Source organism: Somniosus microcephalus, chromosome 13, assembly GCF_052327205.1.
Source record: "Somniosus microcephalus isolate GS21.2 chromosome 13, FLI_Smic_1.0, whole genome shotgun sequence".
NCBI lineage: Eukaryota > Metazoa > Chordata > Chondrichthyes > Squaliformes > Somniosidae > Somniosus > Somniosus microcephalus.
The window spans coordinates 26,189,937-26,217,473 of record NC_140999.1 but is presented as its reverse complement, the minus strand read 5'-3'; the positions used below and the strand labels follow the sequence as shown (position 1 = coordinate 26,217,473).

The following is a 27,537-nucleotide window of genomic DNA, read 5'->3' as shown; positions in this document are numbered from 1 at the left end:
TATATAATAAGTAATGTTTTATTGTTAAACATTGGATAATAATGTAAAATACAAAACAGAGATATAATAGAGAACCAGTGACTTTCCAGTTTAATTAGAAAAAAATAGCAGTAATTATATTTTTTCCATGGAATCTTTAAAAAACTTTTCCCACTTTAAACAATTATTGTCTTCCTCCCTTGAGTGATACCTTGACCTGCTCCCATTACTGGTCCTGAGATGAGTATTAGGAGGTATGAAAGAGCAACATGAACTTATCCACTTTCCCTGCTTGCCGCCTTCCCTAAAGGCACTGACAAGATTAGGAACTTGCTTTATAATTTTCCACCTTAACTCCACTTCATGCATACCATCATCACGTCCAACAGCAAAGCATAGAGTAAAAAGCGAATTCATGCAAAAATGTTTATTAAAATAGGGTGCGGGGGTGTATATTGGAAAATAAAACCAATTAAGATGAATGCTTAATTTAAAGATCCTTCAAGGATGCCACACAACTTCCATATCAGCCAAGAAATTTCATACAGGTTACACAATATACAGGTAAATAAAATGAGATAGCCCACGACTTAATGTTAATCTTTGTGTTCAGTTATAGCATCATCATTAATTAAAGGCCAATATCTTGTGTTGCTTCTTCATGGAGTGCACGTAGGACCATGTCCACTACAGCTTCAGATACACTAAAGCAAACAAGAGAGTTCAGGTCAACTGTATGGAAAGTTCCTTTTTCATTTTGATTAACAATCCATCACAGACACAAGCAACTCTTCTCCTTACACTTCTGAGGGTTTCCAACATAGCAGTCATCATATTATGTCAGAGGTGGGTATTCTATTCCAAGCTATTGTGTGTAATTTAAGCACACTTTTATATGCATATACACACAGATCTCCAGCAAACTTCCCACAGAATTGAGATTTTCAAGCTGCTACTGGTAATTTACTTTTCTGTCTTTCAGCAAACAGGAATGGATAGATTGATTCTCACTGGTTTGCAGGAACTGTCGTGAGATTCAGATTAACATTAAGTTAACTTGATTGTGAATATCTGACTTCATTACCATTAGTTTGTTGAATATAGCAAGTTGTCGTGGCCCATTTTCTAAGGAGAATATAGGTATAAATTTAAAAAAATCAAATGAGAGGCAGCTATTCTCATTTCAAAATCAGTGTCAACAATTTGCATCAACGGAGATGAGTGAAATGTTTGGATTTTCCATTTCTGATCCAATTGAAAACTGATGAGCAAATCATGATCCAAACTGGATTGATATAAAACATGATCTGGGTTCCAGAATTAATATACATAAAGTACTGTAAGAAAATACTCAACTTGGTTGAGAGAGCGTGTCACCATAGATGCTCATTATCAAGTTATATGTTGGTCTTTTCAGTCAATACTTGACTCCTGAAATGTGCCAAGATGCCTGGGTCATCTACACTTACATTCCTCTGCCACCATGTTCTTGTACACAGTAATCATGCTGCTATGGTCATTGACAACAGCCAGGAGCAGTTCGGAATACTCCACTGGGACGCAACATGGCTCTCGTTTTGTGGGAAGCCCCTGCTCCTGCATTTTAATCAGTAAGACAACATGATTAGATACATTTCCCATTAAGGGAATCCTGCACGATCCAACACAATTATGTATATTGTACAATTTCGGAACCAAAATCCAGTCATATGACAAACGCTCAAAGTCAATGCTGAGCTCCTCCAGTTGGCAGATTGACCGGTTGGTTACACTCCTGTTTTGCCTAAAAAGTTTTTGCCTCTTATCCCAAAATGTCTTCACTGTTTGTAATGCCTTCAGTAACAAAAATGTATAATATGTCTTTCGTCTGCGGTTTCTTTTCCTTTGGCTGTCCTGTGATGCGTCACTGACCTGAGGGAACTCGGGGAGTGGAAAGGGATAGTTACATTCATTCAGTAGATGGATCAGCTTTTTTAAAACCTTGTCATTCTGAAAAACAGGAATTTCCAATACTCTTCGGATTGTGTTCTGCAGCTTAGTAAGGAAAAGGAGCTGCATCTTTTCCTCAGTTTCCCCAATATCTTCGTCTTCTGTTATTTGCTCCAAAAAGTTCTCAGCGTTCTCTGGCAATAAAAATACCAAGGGCTCATCTGACTGCACCAACAGCTCTAGGACGTAGGCTTTTGAAATATTCAGTGACTGATGGGGAAGACTCTCAATGGTTTCCTTGTCAAGGCGAAGCACAGATCTGGAATTTTGGTCAGTGGAGTAATCTAACACCATGTTCAAAAATCTACTGAGATGTCGTAGAAACTCGCGTGGAGAGCCCTGTCCTGAGGACGGTGTATGAAAGGGGGGGTCCAATGTTTCCAAATAATCACTCTCTGCTCTTTTAACTGCTTTGGAAGCTTCTCTAAAAGTAGAATTGACTGTATTAGACTTTATGTATTCAAAATCACATTTATATACATACTAGTTGATCTCCTTTGCATTGCTCCCATACAAAGGTTAAAAAAAAGCGGATATTCCTACAACTGTTTCTGATCATTTCCCACTCTCAAATTCTTTCTCTCGCCCTCTAACTTTCTGTTTGTCTTCCATTCTTTTTTGTCTCCCTCTTTGTTTCTCTATATGGCTCTCACACTTTCCAATTTCAGTTTGTCTCTGACTCTCGTTCTTTCTCACTCTTAAATATATCCTTTTTAAATAAATCTTCACAACCTTGCTGTGATCTTATTAGTGTTGCTACGGCCACCATTATGACTTTGTTACAAAGGTATTTTTCAGCAATTATGTACACATATCCAGAAATGTTACTTTATCTGATCTAATCGCTAGATATTTTCCTTATAATCTTTTTTTTGATTCGTTTATGGGATGTGGGCGTCCCTGGCAAGGCCAGCATTTATTGCCCATCCCTAATTGCCCTTGAGAAGGTGATGGTGAGCCGCCATCTTGAACCGCTGCAGTCCGAGTGGTGAAGGTACTCTCTGGCGAGTTTATTTTGCTATCTGATAAACTGGATTAACAGGTGTTTTCTGCTGGCAAATCTTAGCTCACATACATTCTACCAAATTATATAATCTATGCTTATTGCTGGGACTGGAATCAGGCCTGGAGCAGGGATCACTAATCACAGCTTCATTCTTCCTCTGACTACACTCCCTCGCAAGCGTGTTACTATATTCAGGATACCACACCTCTGATGTAATGTGCTACCATTACTTGATGATAATATGGAAAAGGGACAATGGACAGTGAGTGAGGTAACCCCATGTAATCTATATCCAACAATATTGCTTTTCGGAATGCAGAAACTGATTGGATATGCGGATGTTCCTAGGTGGAGAAAATAGGATAAATGTAATAATATTCTGTTGGTTTGATAAATTTCACACATAATTTTACAAAGTAATACTTGTTGAAAATCTCCCTTAGAAAAATGAATGAATGGGGAACAAACTAAGTCATATTAACAAATGTCCCCAGCATGTGCCTGGAATTCAGGACCATGGTGGTTTTGACAGCCACTGGCAAAGGCAGCTGATTGCAGATGTCTGTACATCTCCATGTTGGATATGACAAACCCTGGGTAGCTGCGCCTGAGATTAATACACCCGATGGGTAGCTTATGCTGGGTTTAATTTTATACCTTTGATGACATCTTAAATTTCTGTCAGTACGTTTCTGCCCATGTTCCTACTTATCTTCCTCAGCCAATTTGAGCACTAAGATACACTACTGTGTATACAAAATGTTGCCACAAAATCAACTGTGTCCCAGGAATCTCCATTACAAGACATACCGGCTCAGCTTCATTTCCTGAATTATATGAGTGGAAAAAACACGTTGCATATGCAATGTGCAACCTCATATATGTAATTTTTGCTGTTTCCCCCTCCCCCTGCACCCTGTTAACCACAAATAATATTGATATTAACAGCCTTACTTGAAGTTCCATCCACATTGTTCGCCTTATCAGACAAAAGCCTGTTGGTAGCAAAATGGGATGGAGTGTAAACCAATTGAAAAATGTGTACTGAGTCGCACTATGTTTTTCTGCCACTCTTCCTCAGTACTTGTAGATCAAAGGGCCACAAAGGTCTTTGCCATGCAGCACAGCAATGATGTGTATCAAATCTGATCAAGTATCAGTATCGAGCAATGCAAGGCCACATCAAGACTTGCCTAACCAAATACTTGCACTTACTGTATATAGCACCTTATTACATCTCGGAGAATTGTTTGATGTGCAGTTTGATATGCAGCAGCTAATTTGTGCAACACAAGAGCTTATGAACAGAAATTAGATGACCAGCTCATCTGTTTTGGTGATTTAGGTTGAAAAGGTAGTTGGCAGCTAAGGCACCAGGAGTACTCCCTGCTCTTCTCCAAATAGTGCCATGGGATTTTTAACATCCGCCTGAACAAGCAGACAAAGCCTTGGCTTAATATATCACGCGAAAGTGAGCACCTCTGGCAATATTGCACTGAGGTATCACTTTAGATGTGTTCAAATCCTGGAATAGAGTTATGAACTCACAACGTGACTCCGAGGCAAGAATGCCATCAACTGAGCCTGTCTGACATTAAATAAATTTGTGTGGAAAAATTGTTTGAATAGTCTATTCCACTAAATACTCTCGGTGTGAGCTTCCCCAATGCAGATTAGACCAGTTAGGGCAGAGGTCGATGCATCCCATTTTCAGCTTTCGTTATTTCCCAGACATTACAATTAATAAAGTTTACCCACATGGCTACTAATGAACTACCATAGTGATATAACCTGTGGGCCTGATATAGGACACAGGCAGTCTCACTCATCGACACGTTATCACACTAGCACATTCTGTTACTAAACGATCAGATCAGTTTATGCATAAGCTTCACCTTTACTTGTTGCTCTTTTTCCTCTTCTCAGGCAAACATAATTATACTTGCCTGAGATTACTTTCCCTAATCTGATAAAGTTTGTAGATTTTCTAAATGTATTTATGAAGCTTATTTGATTGTGTATAAGCAGCATTGTGCACAGTGTCATATGCTTTTAAGGTCGACACCATCAGCACCTATCAGCATTTAACAGTACTGCTGCTGCAACTAAAACTAATGCTGTGCCAATCTCAGAGATGCGGTGATCTGAGACTAGAACTTAATCACCCAGCTCCTCTCCTGCTACAGGAAACTCTCTTTTAAACGGCACCTAAATATCTGGAATTCTCTATTAACTGGCAAAATTCATACTCCGAAAACAACACCTCAATAACCGGCAATGTTGCCGAGTCAGTCTGAGTCTCCCACGGTGGCCGAGTTTAGTCAGTGGGGGTAGTTCTCCAACCTGCCACTACTCGGCTTCTTGGCGCTGTCGGAAGTCAGAACACCTCAATACCCTGTAACAGGAGTCTGACTCTACCGCGCTGCCGGTAGTCTCTTCTGATCCGCCATTTTACTGGGGTACTGTGTGTGTCCCACGCTGCTGGTAGTCATTGCATTGCATTACCCTTAACTGGCAGTACTGTACTTAATCAAGCATCTTCCACCATCCATTTAACACAACATTCTGTAGGTGAGTACCCAATTACTGTATACTGCACATTTCTTGATGTTTTTATTTTTCTTTGTTAAAAATAGCCTCGGTAGATAACCCTCTCCGTTTTCCGGAAATTTGGATAAACTGGCAACACGCCGGTCCCGTCGGTGCCGGATAAAAAAGAGTTTCCTGTATATTTTGTATTTGAAAAAGAATCATTTGGAAAGTATAGTTGTCTCAAATTCGTACTTGCCAATGACTATGTCTAACATAGCTATCAATTCAGCTTAATTAGGCTACACCTTCAGCCTTCTCACTGCCTCACTGTCCAGAGTTCTCTGGCAATGCTTACTCATACATGGGTGGCGAGGGCTGTGAGTCCTGTACAGTGCTGCAGGACGGCTGCATCAGTTTGTTCTTCAACTCCTTGATGAGAAAAAACAAGGCTGGAGTCATCCTTGTGAAGCGTTTTTCATCAAAGCCAAACAGCAGCTGCTGGAGCTCTTCCTTCTCCATTGGAGCACCTGTTTAACTCATTAAATGAGAGCAAATAGATTTGAATATCAGCATGAATAATTATTATTGAACACGAGCCTGAACGAGCAAGCCAGTGTGTAAAACATTCGAAACCAAACCTTTGGCTACCTACATGGGAAAAACACAGAGCTAAAAGTAGTTGTCTGACTTGTAGAAACTGTATGATGTAGGTTGCCCTAATGTGATTTTGTATTTTGCAAAGCTCCTTCTGTCTGTGTGTGTAATTGAGAACAAGACAGCCATAATATATTATCTACATGGAGAGCACTTGATGAACTGGTATGGAAATGAAAACAAAAACTACAGCATTCAAGGACTCGGCTATTGTAGTGGTTGGGGTCCTGTAATTGGTCTCACATCCCTAAGCTAAGAAGAGGAAAACGTCAGCCAATTTTCCAATTCCAATTCCCACCACCCTGCTGGATCAATAAAGCCCTTATGGACATCAGGCGAGAGAACACGACCAGGCTCAGCTGTGATACTCTCCACTGTTGGACATCCTGGTGATATTCGCCATCTAGGCTCACATGAGGATTGCTCACTAAGGTGAGATACCAGATGGCTCAGTGGAACTTTGTACCATCATGACGGGAGAGAAGAAAACTGGAGAAACATAGATGCTAGAGAATGCTAATCTTTGAAGCAATTTTTAAAAAAAATCAAGGATTAGTCAGACTTAATGTCAGCCTTGCCTGTTCATCATAGATATAACATTGTCATAGCAATCAGAGTAGCCTATTATTACATCAACAGCTTAACAACATGCCTCACTAGTAAAATGCATTAATTGGTTGCGAAAGTAGATGCCATCCAATTTGCACTTTTCCAACTGAGAGTATTAGCATCAAACCAAAACAGGTTCATGTGTGCACAGTTTATGAAATATAGATCTGGTGCTGTGGATGATGCCCTGCTAGATAAACAAGGCAGGAGTTAGCACTGCCGAACCATTTTCCAAAGCACTTCTGCAAAATAAATGCAGTATTTATTTGCATCAGTGTTTACAGTAGAGGAGGTGAATAGCATGCCAGACGTCCCAAGGAAACGAATACTGAATCAGGGATGGGGAACTCATCAAAATTAACATAAGCAAATTAACAGTAATGAAGAAAATAATGGCACTAAAGAGTGCCACCTACCCAGGACCAGATGGTTTTCATCTCAGGATTTTAAAGGAAATTGGTGAGAACATTGCAGATGCCCTAGCTATGATCTTCCAAAGTTCTCTCAATTCAGGAACCGTTCTTTTAGATTGGAAAATTGCATATGTCACTCCGCTATTTAAGGTGAGAGAGGGAAACAGGGAATTATAGCCTAACATCTGTTATCGGGAAATTATTAGAGTCTATAATTAAGGATGGAGTGACAGAACACCTTGAAAATGTTCAGCTGATCAGAGAGAGCCAGCATGGGTTTGTGAAAGGTAGGTCATGCCTGACGACCCTGATTGGATTTTTTTGAAGCGGTGACTAAAGTAGTGGACAGGGAAATGTCTATGGATGTTATTTATATGGACTTCCAGAAGACATTCGATAAAGTCCCTCATAAAAGACTGTTAGCTAAAGTTGAAGCTCATGGAATTGAGGGCAAATTATTGACCTGGTTAGGAGATTGGCTGAACAGCAGGAGACAGAGAGTAGGGATAATGGGCAGGTGCTCTAATTGGCAGGATGTGACTAATGGCGTTGTTATAAATCTCATCATCAAGAAACTACTTATGAAATAACACTGGATGGCCAGCTGGTGGCACCGTCCAAGGAGTATAAATACTCGGGCGTGGGCCCCAGCTTGCCAGGGACATTTTGTAAGACAAGGAGCTAGTGAAATACAACTAGACCTCCATGTTCTGAAACAAGTTGATTAAAGCCTTGCTTTATGCTCAAACCAAGTGTGTAGTGAGTTTTATTATGTCAGGCGTCGCACAGGGATCTGTGTTGGGGCCTCAACTATTCACTGTATTTATTAACAACTTAGATGACGGGATTGAAAGCCACATGTCCAAGTTTGTCGATGACACAAAGATAGGCAGCATTGTAAGCCGTGTAGATGGAAGCAGAAAATTATAAAGGTATTGATAGATTAAGTGAATGAGCAAAACTGTGGCAAATAGATTTCAATATAGGCAAATGTGAGGTCATCCACTTTGGACCCCAAAAAAGATAGATCAGAGTATTTTATAAATGGTGAAAAGCTAGAAGCAGTGGAGGTCCAAAGAGACTTAGGGGTCCATGTACTTATATAATTAAAATGTTATGGACAGAATAATCAAAAAGGCAAATGGAATGGAATCTAGAGGACCAGAATACAAGGGATTAGAAGTCATGTTACAGCTATACAAAGCCCTGGTTAGATCACACCTGGAGTACTGTGTTCAATTCTGGGCACCACACCTTAGGAAGGATATATTGGCCTTGGCAGGAGTGCAGCGTAGATTTACTAGAATAATACCTGGACTCCAAGGGTTAAATTACGAGGAGAGATTACACAAACTAGGGTTCTATTCTCTGGAATTTAGAAGATTAAGGGGTGATTCAATCGAAGTTTTTAAGATATTAAGGGGAACTGATAGGGTAGATAGAGAGAAACTATTTCCGCTGGTTGGGGAATCTAGGACTAGGGGACATAGCCGGAAAATTAGAGCCAGGCCTTTCAGGAGTGAAGTTAGGAAACACTTGTACATGCAAAGTGTGGTAGAAGTTTGGAACTCTCTTCCGCAAATGGCAGTTGATGTTAGGTTAATTGTTAATTTTAAATCTGAGCTTGATAGCTTTCTGTTATGCAGGGGTATTAAGGGATATGGGACAAAGGCGGGTATATGGAGTTAGGTCACAGATCAGCCATGATCTCATTGAATGGCGGAACAGGCTCCAGGGGCTAAAATGGCCGCCTCCTGTTGCTATGTTACTATGTTATAATCCTATCTTTTAAACTCATAAAGGAAATCAATAAGGTGGATGTGACAAAATTCTCTGTCTGGACCAGGGGGAAAGAACCAGTAGATGTGAATATACATTAAGGAAAACACAACACTAAAGGAGTCACATTTTTAAACACTTGTCAATTTTTGGACTAGACTGCCACCTAGTGCAGTGAATACTGACTTAATATTCAAAAAGGAAATGGATATCATGGTCGAAGTGTTGAATGGGTAAGTGCACCTTATGGTGCGGTACTGTGTCGATAGACTAGGGTTGTTTTAGCTTAAATCCCCGATTTATGTTGAGTTACTTGATTTCAGTACAACAGTAGTGAGCTGTTCCATTCGAGCTCAATGCCCACAGTCTAGGAAGAGACCGGCACACTTTCCAGCAGGCTCCTGCGGCTTCAGTGACTCCTGCAAGAAAGTGTGCAGGTATTGGTGAGGAACAAATTGCATGGAGCAGTGATGCTCCACACAGTCAAGTAGCCTATGGATACTCACTGTCTAGACACAAAAAACAAAAGTGAAAAACTGTCACTTGATCGAGATACTGAAGTACCCTTTTAACTGTCCTGCAATATGAATTACTGCCTCAAGGAGGGCAAAAAAGTAGGAGAAAATTGTGGGGACAAGGGCCAAAGGTAGGAAATGGGCAGATTCCTAATTTAAGGGTGAAGAGAGGCATATGCAGAATATACAAATCCAGAACACAAACTCAAATAATGGGGTGAGCTGAATGGGATGAAAGGCCTTTTTATTTTTACCTTATGATCTTATGTCGGCCCTGAATGTTCTTGATACTATGATAAATGTCGGGGAAAAAACTTGGCCTGGTGCCATCATCCATCAGCTTTATGTGCATGCACCCAACTCCTTTCCTGTACAAAAAAACTTTGGGAGGGAAAATTCAATTTCACTAGGTGACGCAAAACGCACGGTAGCAGACTGGCTGCCCGTTATACAGCCCGCCCAACGGAAAGGGAAATCAGGCGGGGTATATAACGGGCAACCGATCCGCTACCGCCTGCTTCTGTGCCTCCGCCGAACTTGAATTTCAAGCCCCATAGTATACATAATTCTGGCAAGCTAATGCCATAGATCTCACTGCACATCTGTTGTTTTGTCTGGAAAAAATCATTTCAAAGTATGGTAGCACAAGGCTTTCTCATAACTGAACACAAACAACTGATAAATGTCTCATCACTTTTCAAAGATAATTGCATGTCAGATGGGTTGCTTTCAAAACATATCAAGAACAATATTACATCAGCTCATTTTCTATTAATACCAAGAACAAGTGCTTCAGACCACCTCCATGTATGCCACAGCTGCTGATAACACTTGCGATCCCATTAACCTAAATTTGTAAGTTTCAAAGTGGATGTGAATATAGTCCTGGATAGAACAAAGGGCTGGGGGAGGTCACAGAGATAGAGCGGCGGGGGGGTGGTGAGGCCATGATGACATTTAAACACAAGGACAAGAATTTTAATTAAGCCATTGGAAGACCAGGAGTCAATGTAGGTCAGCAAGGTTAGGGGTAATGGGCGATTTGGACTTGAATAGGAGATGGGCAGCAGAGTATTGGATGAGCTGAGGTTTAAGGAGGGCAGAGAATGGGAAGCCAGCCAGGAGCGCATCGGAATAATTGAATCTGGAAGTGATAAAGATGTGGAGGAGGGTTTCAGCAGCAGATGGGCAGAGCTGAGGCAGAGGCAGAGGCAGGCGATGTTACGGAGGTGGAGGTAGGTGGTCAGTAAGCGGTCGGAAACTCAGTTTAGGGTCAAAAAGGATGCCAATGTAACAAACAGTCTGGTTCAGCCTGAGACCGTGGCCGGGGAAGGGGGGATGGAATCGGTATGGAGTTTCTGACGGGGGTTGAAGATGATCATTCACATAATAGGCAAATTTTAAAAACCTCAAGGGCTAGAAATTTTTCTCAGGCGGTGATGCAAAAAGCGTCAACGGGAACTGAATAACAGGCGGAGCGTATAACGGCCGGCCAATCCGATACCGCCCGATTTGCGCTACCGCCCGAGACCAATTTCTAGCCCAAATGTTTTCTCGTTTTATTATATTAATAGCAGCATAAAAAAAATTAAATTAGTAAGTAGTAGCAAATGACTTACCATTGGAAAGACGTCTGATTTTTAAAGATACGTCAATACACAGTTGCCCATCTGCACATTTTCCCGGGATTCCTTGAATACTCAGAATGACATACTTTGTCTCTTCATTAAAGCAAACAGTCTGAACAGAAGAATTCAATGTTATGACTTAACAGAAAACAGTGGAAAATTCCACCAAATATCTTCCCTGACTTTCACTACTTTAAATAGTTGTATTTACTCCGTACAGCCATTGGAAACAATGGCAGCACTGGAGGTATCAAAGGAGTAAGACAAAAGCTGAAAGAAACCTTCAGAAAAAAGACAAAATAAACAAGTAAAACAATCCTGTAAGTGTTCATCCTTGTCCAGTGGTAACGGAGATTATGCTGAAATCTTTATTATGCGCTATTACAGCGCGTTTAAGAATAAAATATATTTCATATTAAATATCAATGGGGTTGGAGTGTGTGACAAGGCTGCCAGTCAACATAAGAACATAAGAAGTAGGAGCAGGAGTAGGCCATATGGCCCCTCGGGCCTGCTCCGCCATTCAATAGGATCATGGCTGATCCGAACCTAGACTCGCGTCCACTTCCCTGCCCGCTCCCCGTAATCCCTAATTCCCTTACCAGCTAGGAAACTGTCTATCTCCGTTTTAAATTTATTTAATGTCGCAGCTTCCACAGCTCTCTGAGGTAGCAAATTCCATAGATTTACTACCCTCTGAGTGAAGAAGTTTTTCCTCATCTCAGTTTTGAAAGGGCAGCCCCTTATTCTAAGATTATGCCCCCTAGTTCTAGTCTCACCCATCAGTGGAAACACCCTCACCGCATCCACCCGATCAAGCCCCTTCACAATCTTATATGTTTCGATAAGATCGCCTCTCATTCTTCTGAATTCCAATGAGTAGAGGCCCAACCTACTCAACCTTTCCTCATAAGTCAACCCCTCATCTCCGGAATCAACCGAGTGAACCTTCTCTGAACTGCCTCGAGAGCAAGTATATCTTTTCTTAAATATGGAAACCAAAACTGTACGCAGTATTCTGGATGAGTGCAGCTCCAATAACACTCAAGAAGCTCGACACCATTCAGGATAAAGCAGCCCGCTTGATTGGCACTCCATCCACCACCTTCAACATTCACTCCCTCCACCACCAGCGCACTGTGGCTGCAGTGTGTACCATCTACAAGATGCACTGCAGCAACTCGCCAAAGCTCCTTCAACAGCACCTTCCAAACCCGCGACCTCTACCACTTAGAAGGACAAGGGCAGCAGATGCATAGGAACATCACCACCTACAAGTTCCCCTCCAAGCCACACACCATCCTGACTTGGACCTGTATCGCCGTTCCTTCACGGTCGCTGGGCCAAAATCCTGGAACTCCCTTCCTAACAGCATTGTGGGTGTACCTACACCATATGGACTGCAGCGGTTCAAGAAGGCGGCTCACCACCATCTTCTCAAGGGCAATTAGGGATGGGCACTAAATGCAGGCCTAGCCAGCGATGCCCACATCCCATCAATGAATTAAAAAAAAGGTGTGGCCTCACCAGTACCTTGTATAACTGAAGCAAGACTTCCCTGCTTTTATACTCCATCCCCCTTGCAATAAAAGCCAAGATTCCATTAGCCTTCCTGATTACCTGCTGTACCTGCATACTAACCTTCTGTGTTTCATGCACCAGGACCCCCAGATCCCTTTGTACTGTAGCACTTTGCAGTTTCTTTCCATTTAGATAATAACTTGCTCTTTGATTTTTTCTGCCAAAGTGCATAACCTCACACTTTCCAACATTATATTCCATCTGCCAAATTTCTGCCCACTCACTTAGCCTGTCTATGTCCTTTTGCAGGTTTTTTATGACCTCCTCACTCACTGCTTTCCCTCCCATCTTTGTATCGTCGGCAAACTTGGATACGTTCCACTCGGTCCCTTCCTCCAAATCGTTAATATAGATTGTAAAGAGTTGGGGTCCCAGCACTGACCCCTGCGGAACACCACTAGTCACTGATTGCCAACCCGAGAATGAACCATTTATCCCAACTCTCTGTTTTCTGTTAGATAGCCAATCTTCCACCCATGCCAGTATATTACCCCCAATCCCGTGATTTTTTATCTTGTGCAGTAATCTTTTGTGTGGCACCTTGTCAAATGCCTTTTGGAAGTCCAAATACACCACATCCACTGGTTCCCCTTTATCCACCCTGTTTGTTACGTCCTCAAAGAATTCAAGCAAATTTGTCAAACATGACTTCCCCTTCATAAAACCATGCTGATTCTGTCCGATTAATTTATGCTTATCCAAATGTCCTGTTACTGCTTCCTTAATAATGGACTCCAACATTTTACCAACCACAGATGTTAGGCTAACTGGTCTATAGTTTGCAGCCTTTTGTCTACTTCCCTTTTTAAATAAGGGCATTACATTAGCAGTTTTCCAATCTGCTGGGACCTTTCCTGAATCCAGGGAGTTTTGGAAAATTACCACTAATGCATCCACAATCCCTACCGCTACTTCTCTCAAGACCCTAGGATGTAAGCCATCAGGTCCAGGGGATTTATCCGCCTTTAGTCCCATTATCTTTCCGAGTACCACCTCCTTAGTGATTTTAATTGTGTTTAACTCCTCCCCCCCATAGCCCCCTGTTTGTCCAGTGTTGGGATATTTTTAGTGTCCTCTACTGTAAAGACTGATACAAAATATTTGTTCAGCGTTTTTGCCATCTCTATGTTCCCCACCACGAATTTCCCGGTCTCGTCCTCTAAGGGACCAACATTCACTTTAGCCACCCTTTTTCTTTTTATATAACTGTAGAAACTCTTGCTATCTGTTTTTATATTTTTTGCTAGTTTACTTTCATAATCTATCTTCCCTTTCTTAATTAATCTTTTAGTTATTCTTTGCTGGCTTTTAAATGCTTCCCAATCTTCTATCCTCCCACTAGATTTGGCTACTTTATATGCCCTTGTTTTCAGTTGGATACTATCCTTTATTACTTTACTTAGCCACGGATGGCTGTCTTTTCTTTTACGCCCCTTTTTTCTCAGTGGAATATATTTTTCTTGAAAGTTGTGAAATATCTCCTTGAATGTACACCACTGCTCATGTACCGTCTTACACTTTAATCTATTTTCCCAGTCCACTTTAGTCAACTCTGCTCTCATACCTTCATAGCAGCATGGTGGCATAGTGGTTAGCACTGTTGCCTCACAGCGCCAGGGACCTGGGTTCAAATCCGGCCTCGGGTGACTGTCTGTGTGGAGTTTGCACATTCTCCCCGTATTTGCGTGGGTTTCCTCCGGGTGCTCCGGTTTCCTCCCACAGTCCAAAGATGTGCGGGTTAGGTTGATTGGCCATGATAAAAATTGACCCTTAGTGTTAGGGGGGATTAAATACACGGGGATAGGGCTTGGGTGGGATGGCTGTCGGTGTAGGGACCGGGTGCTAGGGTTTGGATGATCAGCCATGATCTCGTTGAATGGCGGAGCAGGCTCGAAGGGCCGAATGGCCTACTCCTGCTCCTATCTTCTATGTTTCTATAGTCTCCTTTATTTAAGCTTAGTACGCTGGTTTGAGATCCAACTCTCTCACCCTCCAACTGAATTTGGAATTCAACCATGTTATGGTCACTCATTCCAAGGGGATCCTTTACTAGGACATTTTTTATTAATCCTGTCTCATTACACAGGACCAGATCTAAGATTGCCTGCCCCCTGGTTGGTTCAGTAACATACTGCTCAAGGAACCCGTCCCTAATGCATTCTATGAACTCTTCCTCAAGGCTGCCCTGCCCAATTTGATTTGTCCAGTCAATATGAAAGTTAAAATCCCCCATGATTATAGCTGTTCCTTTATTACAAGCCCCAACTATTTCCTGATTTATACTCCGACCAACAGAGTTGCAACTGTTAGGAGGCCTATAAACTACGCCCACTAGTGACTTTTTCCCCTTATTATTCCTTATCTCCACCCAAACTGTTTCACTATCTTGATCCTTTGGCCCAATATCATTTCTCACTATTGCAGTGATTCCATCCTCTATTAACATAGCCACCCCACCTCCCTTTCCTTTCTGTCTGTCCTTCCTAATTGTCAAATACCCCTGGATTTTTAGTTCCCAGTCATGGTCACCTTGCAGCCATGTTTCTGTAATGGCCACCAGATCATACCCATGTGTAGTTATTTGTACCATCAACTCATCTATTTTGTTACGAATGCTGCGTGCATTCAGATAAAGAACTTTTAAATATGTTTTGTGACAATTTATTCCTGCTTTTACCCCCTTTACTACTTTACCTTTTCTCTTTATACATTCTGTCCCTTCCTGACATGCTCTGGTTTTTAATTCCCCCACTGCTACCTTGCTCTATTGCCTTCTCCGCTGACATTTTTATTTTTTGCTCTCTTGAAACCTCCCCCCCACTAATTAGTTTAAAGCCCTCTCTACAGCCCTAGTTATTCGATTCACCAGGATTCTAGTCCCAGCACTGGCCAAGTGAAGCCCGTCCCAACGGAACAGTACTGTCCCAGTACTGATGCCAGTGTCCCAAGAAGCAAAACCCATTTCTCCCACACCAGTCTTTGAGCCATGCATTTAACTCTCTGATTTTATTTACCCTAGCCAAATTTGCTCGTGGCTCAGGTAATAATCCAGAGATTATTACCCTAGTGGTTCTGTTTTTTAATTTGGCCCCTAGCTGCTCATACTCCCTCAGCAGAACCTCTTTCCTTGTCCTATCTATGTCGTTGGTACCAACATGGACCACGACAGCTGGATCCTCCCCCTCCCACTCCAAGTTTCTCTCCAGCCCAGAGGAGATGTCCTTAACCCTGGCACCGGGCAGGCAACACAGCCTTCGGGACTCTCGCTCTCGGCTGCAAAGAACCCTATCTATCCCCCTAATGATACTATCCCCTACCACTACAACATTTCTTTTTACTCCCCCCACTTGAATGGCCCCCCGTTCCACGGTGCTGTGGCCAGGTTGCTCATCCTCCCTGCAGTCCCCGTTCCCGTCCCCACAGGGAGTAAGAGCCTTGAACCTGTTGGACAAGAGCAAGGGCTGCGGCTCCTCCAACACTACCTCCTGCATCCCCGTACCTGCCTCACTCATAGTCACACCCTCTTGTCCCTGACCACGGACTACATCTGAATTAGTTAATTTAATTGGTGTGACTACTTCCTGGAACACAGAGTCCAGGTAACTCTCCCCCTCCCTGATGTGTCGCAGTGTTTGAAGCTCGGACTCCAGCTCATCAACACGGAGCTGGAGTTCCTCGAGCAGCCAACACTTACTGCAAATGTACTCACTGTAAACATCAATGGTGTCCACTAGCTCTCACATATTGCAGCAGTAACACATCACCTGCTCTGCCATTCTGTGTAATTAATTACATTTATTATTATTTTTAAATGATATATTTAAGGGCCCTGGTTTACAAACTGTCCCGCTACACTACAGAGACCTTAAAAACTATAAACCACAGAGTTAAAGTTTTTAACAAAGAGGTTCAGGTCACAATCACTGGGAGAGCAAACTTGAGTACTTTCCAAACTCCATCTGTAACCAGAAATTGTGTCACAACTGCCAAATCACTCTATCCCCAATGATGTACTTACACATACGATGTGTAAGGCTGTTACTTTTAAAACCAAAAGTGTATGATTCAGGGCTGAACTCTACTATTGTCTGCCATTACAATCTTCTGAAGTTGGGAACAGAAAGTGTCCAGTAAAAGGCTAAAAGGTACAATGGCAGCTAATCTCTAGGTCTGTCACATAACATGGCTGAAAAGACAGGAAAATTAGCTATAGTGGAAAATTTCTCAGTTTCCACCCATTATATAGAGCATAGATTTTAACGCATGTGTGGGATTAAGATGACATAATTTATGATAGTAAATCATTATTTTTTACCTCCATATTTCCCATTTTTATCACGTCTGAAGTTTTCTGTTCAAATTGTGCTGTTCAAATGATTAATTTCCTTTATCAGGTTCTACCATCAAACTTACAGCATCAAATTTTGCCATGTGCCTTTGTATCGTGCAACAGAGAGGAAGGTTACAAGATTTAAAATTTTAACAGGTTCTGTTCTCCTGGCAGGAAGGGATAATTTTACTAAATAATAACATATTTTGTCTTATGAATGTACTTACGTTTTCCCAAATATATGATAAAGATATAGGGTCTGAAATTCCAAATTTTTTGGATGCAAAGATAGTGCAGAGCTTGGGGCATAAGTTAACTACACCAAAGTTACACCCATTCTAAAATATACCCCAAATTCTGGTAGAATTTACATCTGGCCCCCAAAGTGAGGCATGCATACAAATGACAGGATAATGAGAGCAAAAGCCAATATCCCAGAAATTCCACCATTTACACCAAAATGACACTTGGCTTAAGTTAAGCCTGTAGAAAAGAGAGGTAATTTGCCTACATCATTTGTCAAACCAGTAAGTGGTTGAGTCCACCAACTTTGTCTACACCAGATGTAACTGATATTTAAAAAAAAATTAATTCATGGGATGTGGGCGTCCAGCATTTATTGCCCATCCCTAATTGTCCTAAGTGGTGGTGAGCCGCCTTCTTGAACCGCTGCAGTCCGTGTGGTGAAGGTACTCCAACAGTGCTGTTAGGGAAGGGAGTTCCAGGATTTTGACCCAGCGACTAGAAAAATCTTTTCTTCGCTGTTTAATCATGAAAGGATTCTGCCTTTCAGCAGTTTGAGGCAGGGAAATCTTTTGTATTCCACCCTTCTGTTATGGAGCCCTAACAATGAGGTCCACTAAGGGCATTCCATATACAGTATGTCCTTATAATGTAGGAAAATAATTAGCAGAAAGAGGAAAGGCAAGTAGGGTAAGGTTGCACCATTAAATTATTGTAAATACTGCTTCAGCAATCAAACACACACATTTCCGTCACATAATAGTTGTCTAAATGCTTTGCTGTAAATGTCTACTGCTACTATATAAAGCTGAAATTGACTATAATGCATTTTGATCCCCTTATCAGGATGGTGAGAGCCTGAATGACTAGCATCAAAGCCAATCCATAATCTGCCAGCTGGAAGTGTGACTCAAACTGGGCTATCCAGACAGATTGTTCACAGAAATGAAATAGGCAACAAAACACCACCCACACCGCTGAGAATTGAAACAAAGGTAAAGCTTGAGTTCAAAGTAATTTTTTCAATCAGAACCAAGTATCCATTCAATTAGTGGGCTGCTTTGTGCCATACACCATTCATGGTGTTCTCTTTATTGAACTGCAGTTTTGCTCTGATATTTATGTAGTAGAGAAATTACACTGTAGTCCTCAAAGGGTTAACTTGAGAGAAAAGAGAGAACGTGATGTGGGATGACACAAAATGTGGGTCTCTCGCTCTCTCTCCTTCTCCCTCTGTTGAAAACTAAGAGATTTGAGACACATGGTTTATTTCTGTTCAAAGGTTCAGCTCAGTATAATAAAGCCCATAGGATTTGAGACTTCATTACCCCTGCAACAAAAGGGTATTCAAATTTGGATCAAGTGCAAATGAACTGAATGAGATTTAAAAATAAAATCATGAGGGAAATCGACACTCCAAATGCAGGCTGCCTAGTAGCCTAGATAGGAGCTAAAAATAAATCCGAGGCAGCTGCTTCCTAATGTTACAGTGGAAGGGGAGGAGATAGCGGGAGCAATTGATATAAATATCTGAAAGAAAAGTGAGAGGATAAAAAGATCCAGATTTAAAGGGGGTCAGTAACAGTTGGCTGAATGTGACTATTTTCATTTGTGCTTATGGAAGGCTCATATCAGACTCCATTAAGGCTATTTTTGGTGTCACTCCTTCTCCCAAATAATATAATTAGGTCAATATGAACATACGGTAAATCACATTATACAGAAATAAAGAAATGACACCATAAAATGAATACTCATCATTTGTGAGTTAAGTAAGTCTTTAGGGGGAAAAATTTGGTTGCTTTGCGCCCTGAAGCGGGCGCAAAACAACGAGCACCCGGGCCCGGCGTCCCTAACGCCTCCCACGAAATTCAGCGGGAGGTTAGCGGCGGCGGTAGCCGGTAGCGCCCCGCAGCGCTGCGCCTCCGACGATGACATCATCGCCGTGCGCAGTGCCCCGCTCGCGCCCCCTGGCCTACCGCCGGACGCTATGTCCGACAGGGTCAGGGGGCATTTTTACAGCTGGAAGAGCGATAATTAAAGGGCAGGTGCCGAGCGGACAATTTTTTTGGGCCCCCTGCCAGCACCTGCCCCCTCTTGCCTGCTCCTGCGGGGTGCCGGCCGCGATCGGTCAGCCCGGCACCCCGCTCCCCGGTGGTCCAGCAGGGCCCGGTGCGCACTGCGCTAGGCCCCTCCCCTTTAATCAGGAGAGGGAAGCCTGAAGTACCGTGGCACTGCGTGCCGACGCACATGGCGCTGCAGCACGTAGCACTGCGATATTCCATGGGAGCGCCCCAAGAGGGAGGGGGAGTGCTTCCAGTAGCCCCGCCTCCTGCTTGGGGCATTACCATTGAATTACAAGCACAGGGGAGCTAACTTTTTCGGGGTGCTAAAAGTGGCACCCCAGTGAAGTTATCGCCCCAAAGGGGGCGCGAGCCAATTTCCCCCCCACTTAGTATTTTTTTATTACTTACATTTCCACTAATTATTTGAATAATTAAAAAGATCACCTGATGTTCCTCCAATTGAAGTTCATTGAATCTGAATCCTCCTTCATTTTCAAAGAAATAGCCTTGGCTTTGTCCTAGATAAAACACCAGCAGAGACCTCTCGGAGTCCTCCATCAGCTGATGCAAATCCCTTTCATAGGCCATCTTAAATTGAAGTTGTAGGTTGTACTCTTTCCAGTTCACTGTTTAGAAAAGGAAATGGGAGATTATGTTTATGAAATAAATATATGACAGAGATGTGGCAAAGGTTGAACGAGGACCACTGATATATTATATGACTCAAAACAATGAAAGCTATACTGCGTCATCATTGAAAAAGTCAATAATCACGATGGAGTCATAAAAAAAGATTGGACAACAAACAACATTTGCAATTTATTGAGACACAAGAAAAGCAGATTAGCATTGCGTTGCAGCCCAGACCCTGTGCTGCTGACCACTCCAATACATCATAGTGGATACAGTTGTAATAAGACACATAATCAGGCCTGTTTCAGTGGACTCCACTGTGTATACAAGGTAATTTATATCAAGTAAATGCTTCACGGTATATTTATAATATGAGAATGTGATTTTGTTAACATAAAAAACACTAACAGCCAATCAAATAATGAGTCCCATTATCTGACATAAATAAATGACAAAACGTTTGTTAATTGAGCTGTAGAGGGTGCAGTTTTTTTCCCCAAAAATAAACATTATTCATAAACCATGCAAAATATATACAAATACAATCCAAGAGGACATTCTCTACAGGTCATAAACACACTTCAAAGGCATCAATTCAGGATGTGTTGGTACTGTTGCATTTGATTGTTGCACTTCAAAGGATGCTACATTTCCATTTGACATTGTGTTACACCTTTAGTGTTGCCACCAATGTTCTGCTAAGGTGCCGTGCGCGGCCACGCAGTAATCTGAAAGGTCCCGGGCAGGCTGCTCACTGGCTTTTACATTGTAAATACTGCAGAAATTGAAAGGGTCTGGGCATTACAACAAACAGGCCGCGCAGAACAAGTGCAGTTTACTGGGAACATTGGTTGCCACTGGTTCATTTTTCATTACACTTAAAAAGAAAGTTGTATTTACATTGTGTTGTACTGTTTCCATTGGTGTTGGTGCTACTACATCCAAAGCACGTACATTTGAGGTACACCGTGTTCTTAGTTCCCCTGATACATTCAGTTCTTTCGTAAACATTCAGGGCGCGAAATTTGGTTACGCTCCGTTTGGGGGCGGTAACCGAATTAGCACTGGACATTTAGCGCCCGGCGCGGAAGTACCGCCCCGGCCACTAAATTCGGCTTACCACCCCACACAGGAAGTGGAGTGCTATCTTGGGGGCTCCACTTCCTCTCAGGGCGGTGTCGGGGGCGCAAAGAGCTATGCGGCCGCTGCTCGTAGCGCTGGCACGTTTCATCGCCCCTGCCTTCTGTTAAAGGGGAGGGATGCTGCGAGCTCTGCCAGGCCTCTGATGGCCCACACTAAGCCACCAGGACGACATGGTGGCCACGGACCACGCCAAGGGCCGCCATGAAGGGCCGAAAAAGAAGAAAATGGCGGCGCGAGTCGCCGCCACACCTCCTTTTTAAATACCGCCCCGCCAGCGGAGTGCAGCCCGATTCGCAACCAGAGAGGCTGGGGCTGACATTGCCCGCAGCAGCTTCGCGGGGCACAGCCAAATTTCTGCCGTGGGGTGCTAAGGGGCCGCGGTGGGGCACTAAGGGTTCATGTCGCTCGGTGATGATGTCATTGCCGGTGGCGCAGTGGCCCGGGGGGCTATCGGTGGGGTGCAGCGCTATTGGCTAGTGCCTCAGCAGTGCCACGCCAAATTTCTCGGGAAGTGCTATTATCACCTCTCCCACCGGGCACTAAGCCCTTTGCACTCCATTAGCGCCCCCAGAGGCGCAAAGGAGATGAATTTCAGACAGAAAAAACAATGGCAGGACGGCCTTAGATTGTGGCCATTCCCCATTTGGGCTTTGCGACAGTTGCAACAAGCTCCAGTGGATCCCTCAACACATTGACCTACATCAGTGAATGTAACAGGCTGCAACACTCGGTCTTGGACAGCTCCTTGCTCTGGTAGACCAGCAAGTTTCAGGCAGACATTGAATTGATGGCCTTCGAGCAGCAGTTAATTTTTGTCTTGGTGTGCATCCCTGGGAACAGTGTGTAGAGCACGAGAGAGTGCACATTTTTTTGGTGCAAATGGCAGACAACAAGCAGGAAAATCCTGATTTAACAATGAGACCCCCTGCAATCCTGGCAACATCTGTACAGACACATTTTTGGTGAGGGAGGATAACTGCCAGATATGCAAAATAGGTGCAATACCTCTTTGACAGAATGAACTCTGTGTCAACTGCTTAGGGGACCTAGCTGAAGAAGATAGCCAATTTAAAAAGTGCAGACACATGAATATTAGTGTAAAGTAACCGCACAGGACATATATGGACATAGAGAAAAGTAGCAGTTGTGGAAAATACAGTAAATGCAAAAAAATGGTGCACTGACACAGGGAGTTGCTAGCAAGGGTGTAAGAGTAGGTGAAAATAGCAGGTTTATGCACATTACATTATACATGGCAGGATGGAAAAGACATTACAATTATAGGAAGGAATGTCTGTGGATCAAATCACCATGTCCTAATCTTCTCTGCTCTTATGCTTAAAAGCAAGATTCACACATAACAGAAGGACACGGTGTGAAACAGGTAGCAGATGTCTTGGCAAATCACTCAATATGAGAAAGCTATCATTGATATATTTGGAAGAGAGAGTTTAGGGGGCATTGTGATTGTGGATAATGTAAAAGTGTGCAGAACTATGGACATGTATCATACTGTCAGTAACTTGCTGGAAGTGCGAGCTGATAACGGCATGGCGAGGGCAACAGGGCAGTTGGGTTCTTAGAGAACGACGGGACCAACAGTGTATCTCCTTAACCAATGAGATTTAGGGATTGATAAATAGACTCGGAAGAAGGGTTAATTAGTGAGTGAATTCAATGCCAAATCAGGTACAGAAAGAGAAACAAAGATAGGGAAAGAAAGATTGGGTTAAGAGAGAGAGAGAGAGAAAAAAAGGGACAGAAATGAAAAGTAAGACATTTAAAAAAATCTCCAGCAACAATTTGCTACCTGAATAGTTGAGACTCCACACCTTTTAGTTGTTCACTTTCAGGGCCAGAGAGGTTGGTTGGCAGTTATTAACAATTACCACATTATTAAAAGGATATTTGCACTATTAATTACTCAGTAGAACATTAACTGCCCTGAAAGGCATCACAATTGCATGCCAACCGCTGTCACTACTACTTTAGCAGGCAACAGCACAGATGCACTAATAGAGCAGATCATAGTGATGCTGATGAGAAAGCACAGCATAAAAGCACTGAGCATTAGAGAGCAAGCGATGGCAATGGTGGTGGTTAATGAGTGGCCAGCTAGTATTCGGTAATGGTCCAGTATGTTGAGTACCCCAACTAAGTTGTGTGGAGACTAGGGACTTTAATAGACCTGCTCTCAAACAGAGGCTATTATAGCAGCAGCATTATATTGTGAAATCACTTGCTTCCGTGTACATTATATCAGAAACTGGCCTGTGTAGTATGGGGGGAGTAGGCCATCCAGATATGCACTACCATCTCCCATACGACTGATGTTATTGAGCATGGGTTATATGCACTGCAGTCTTCAACTGATCACATAATAACCCCAATGGCATCTGCATGGAGTCCTTAGTTTTCCAGGTTATAATTCAGTAACAGCATCTCTCAAGAATGCTCCATTTCTGCTTTGGGCTCCAAATTTCAAGATGCTGTCATGGCTAGCTTCAACTCACTTAGAGATTGCGTGCAGGCAACCAATATGGAGTAGTTCCACAATCTAATAGATGTTCACTGTGCTAAGCTCAAAGATATGTGGGTATCATGAGGAGATGCTTCATAGCACACCATTCACAGCGTTGCATAGCAGCAGCTTATTAGCACTGTTGCCAGTGGCAGTGGTGCCTTTGAAAGCAATAAGCCCACAACAACTGATAAGGGCCTGTCAGGGTCAGTGCAGAAACAAGTGGAGGCAGGGCTTTCTATATTCTTTGCAACTCACCATTTGGCTATACAGACATCCCTAAGTACTACTCCTTTTAATTAGTGGTATGGCGACAGATAATAAACATGAATTCAAAATACACAAGGCACAAACACAGCAGCGAAACACTACTGCACAACTAAAACATTAATTTACTTTTCATTGTGTAGAAAATAAAACAACAGTGTTCAAAACCAAACAAAGTGGATGATTCCTGTGGAGGCCCAGCAAATCTTTTGAGATAGAAATTGAGGACAGTGGTGACCTTCACTATGACTGGCCGAGCATGGCAGATGGCTGATTGTCCCTGCAAGTCTTTGTGAAACAGGTGACATAATTCAGTTACAGCCTCTCAGGTGAGCCAAACCCTCATCCTGCATTGCTTCTCCATCTTGACCTCTGTTGTGATGCACTCTACCTGAGGTAGCACCTGTTGCAAGTCATGTGCCTTCTACACCCTCTGTGCTCCTGATCTGCCCTTTCCTCCTCCTCCTCTACCGTTATATACCCACCTGTAGCCACTACACTCAGCCGCTTGAAGAGAAAATTCATTTTTACCATTTACTCTTATCACTGCAGTGCTGATACTTCAAAATCCTCCCTTCATTAAGATTTGAGTAAAATATTCTCTTTTCACTTTTAGAATGCACCTAACGAACGCTGCACAAATTCTTCAGTAGTGACCTTCAGCAAGGCTTAAAAGTAAATATCAGACTTTTTACTTATGCCTACATTCTTGCTCAGAATTATTTAAAAGAGAAATGTCTAAAAAAAATATAGCTGTATAAAAAAGTTAAGGGCCATTAGGTCCAGTAAAAATATCCTTTTGATAGTTCTCAACCGACCGACCCATTTTCTGCCTATAATCCTTATTCCTTATTCCCTTCTCACTCCACAAACACAACTAACTGTCTCTTGAACCCATTTATATTATCCTTCTGCTAATGTAACCCAACAAAATGGACAGAGCAAAACAAATGGTTGTTAATCCTAATTCTTTGTTATGGTTTAATTTTTAACAGGAATCCTAATTCTGACCATATCATTTGACAAAATAATAGAACTAAGGCCCAATTTGAAGCCAGAGCGGGAATCAAGTGGGAAGGGGGTGAGGCAATCGCCAAATCTCCCTGGAGTCAGCAGCGTGAAGCCGGGGCTATTTTAACTCCTGGGCCTCAGCTGCATGTCTACGGTCAATTGCCCAACTAAAAATGGTCAGAAAGCGGCAGCTGGGTGGCAAGAAGCCATTGGCCAGTACCAGAGGAATGATCTCCGGCACTCAGATAAGTCACGGGAAGAAGGGTTTGGGAGAGTCTCGGACTCAGGAGGTGGTGGGGTGGGGGCAGCCCAGGACAGGGGAGGGCCAAACTTCCTTTGTGGGGCCTGGAGGAACAATCCTGGCCCCCACAAGGAAAGTTTTTTGTTTACCTGTTTGGGACTCTGCTGGCCCCAGATCTTCTTCCTCCTATTTTTCCCACTCAGGCTACCTGTTAAGGTAGCAGTCGGGACCCAATGACATCATCAGATCCCAATCTGCATATTTAAAGAAAAACCGTGCTGGCTTCAGGCGGTTGTCCTTGCCGCTTGCTCAGGAGAGCATGTTAACATGGAGGACAGAGGCAACAAGTTGGGAAGTTGATGGGTAAGTCTCCCAGAAGATTTTAACTGCCTGCCTCTATACACACACACCCATATATATAACACACACATATATGTAAATACAAACCCTCACAGACAGGCCCTATTGATTCCAATTCATGGCACTCTGAGAAGAAAGGAATAATCTGGAGGGGACAATGCTCTCACACTGGTAACATAACCATGTACCAATACCTTTCAATGACTCACCTTATTCAAATGAGGTATGGCTGGGTATAATAATAATGCTATATATGAGAACTAATCGCCAGCAATTTTTCAAAGAGATGGATTGTAATTACAGAATCTACAGGTTTTTTTTTAAAAAGCAAAACTTATTTGAACAGGAAGTTCAAAGTATTAACATTTTCAAATTGAAACATGCAACAGTCTAATTCACACTAGAGGTGCTTCCAGCTGCATTGGAACCAGTTCACAATGAATAAACCATGAAACTCATCTTTTTTTACCTTTCTACCTAACTTTCTTTTACATTTGGTATTAACTAAATGCATTATAATAATCTTGGATTATAAATCATATTCATACATCTTTTGTGACTTTTATACCCAGAATTTTGTGAAGAGAATATTTGTCCATTAACTAATGTTAGTATCGATTATAAAAACCAATCCAACTAGCATTTGGTCACACATCTTCTACTAGTGCTTTTTAATAAAAATAGTTATCTTTTCTTCTTACCTTCAGAAAGATGCAGCACTATCAGTCTTACCATTTCGGCACCAGCTTTTATACGAAGTGCCAAGTTTCTGAGAAAGAGCAATGCACTGTGTTTTTTTTTTGAACCAGAACAAATCCCAAACTTGGCCATATGGCTGTCACGGTACAAAACCACATCTTCAATGAAACTCCATTCATATCCAGTAATAGTGCCAATCACCTCAAGGTAATTAATGCTTTGTTCATCACTTTGTAACCTACAGACCGGTTCTTTAAAAGCATGCAGATTTTTCTGATTTGTGATTGTGTCCAATTTTTGACTTCTGTTTGCAATTGAAGGTTCTCCTTGTGCCTCCTTTGGGGAGGACATGCTCATGGCAATCTTATCACCTTCATTTGGTGGTTGCAACAGTTTTGCTCCTGTTCCTTGTGCAGAAAGTAATTTTCTATCACACACCGGTTCACTGTCAGCAGAGCAGTTTTCTCGTGCTTCAGCTGAATGGAGATCAGGAAAATCATTTGGCTGGCTGATGGTTGATTCGTCCACATTTTCATATTCCTTCCTGATGTTCTGTTCTAAGGGAAGCGCGCAAATTAGTAAAATGAATAAGTGAGAAACCACAAAAACCGAAACAGCTTCCATGACTGATCTGGCTTTGTTGAAGACCGAAGGAATGTAGTGCAAGAGTTAGCTTTGTCTTTCTTCAGATAAGCCTTGCTGATTGTGTTACATTAAAGCTGGTGAAGGAGTGTTTAGCAGATATTTTTAGAACAAAAGCAGACCTTGTATTTTCTTTCGCGGATATCATACAATGGCAAATGTGCCAAAAAGCTCTGGACCAACATTCCTTTTTATGCTATAATGGAATCCTGCAGTGGAATCCTGTTACATTGAAAAAGTGGGATGAACAAGGAAACTCACAACCAGATTTGTATATAACACAGTTGACTACATCATTACTTAACATCTGAGGAGCCAACCTGGGACCTGGTAACTTTCATGTCAAGCCACAGCTAGAAATTTGCTTATATCAAGACTAACATATGCATGGATTCAGCTAGACATACAAGTCTTAGGACAAAAGCAAAAATACTGCGGATGCTGGAAATCTGAAATAAAAACAGAAAATACTCAGCAGGTCAGGCAGCATCTGTGGAGAGAGAAACTGAGTTAACGTTTCAGGTCGATGACCTTTCGTCAGAACAAGTATTATACAAGTTTTAGGTTTCTGTCCTGTATTGTGATCAGGACTAAGTTTACTGAAATCACATTGTAATACTTACAAGACAATAGCTTTGATGACATTATCTGAATCAAATATTTTCCAGCAAAGACTAGAAGGCAGAAAAATAAAAA

The 27,537-nt window shown here is 42.3% G+C and overlaps 1 protein-coding gene across 1 annotated transcript; it reads right to left on the bottom strand.

Annotated features, from left to right (window-relative positions):
* Window positions 1-27,021, bottom strand: amh (anti-Mullerian hormone). The gene is made up of 5 exons (XM_086004671.1): window positions 26,202-27,021; window positions 19,769-19,950; window positions 11,096-11,216; window positions 5,862-6,033; window positions 1-2,392 (listed from the first exon to the last, which is right to left on the bottom strand). The coding sequence occupies exons 1-5, from the start codon at window positions 26,821-26,823 to the stop codon at window positions 1,435-1,437; spliced, it is 2,055 nt and encodes a 684-aa protein (XP_085860797.1). The 5' UTR covers window positions 26,824-27,021; the 3' UTR covers window positions 1-1,434.
* Between the last annotated feature and the right edge of the window lie 516 nt (window positions 27,022-27,537).

Coding starts and splice junctions, on each gene's coding strand:
- amh (XM_086004671.1), bottom strand. CDS start 26,823: ATGGAAGCTGTTTCGGTTTTTGTGGTTTCTCACTTATTCATTTTACTA. Junction 11,217..19,768: donor TTCAATTGGAGGAACATCAG/GTGATCTTTTTA, acceptor TCTTCTGTTCAG/ACTGTTTGCTTTAATGAAGA. Junction 6,034..11,095: donor AATCAGACGTCTTTCCAATG/GTAAGTCATTTG, acceptor TGAGTTAAACAG/GTGCTCCAATGGAGAAGGAA.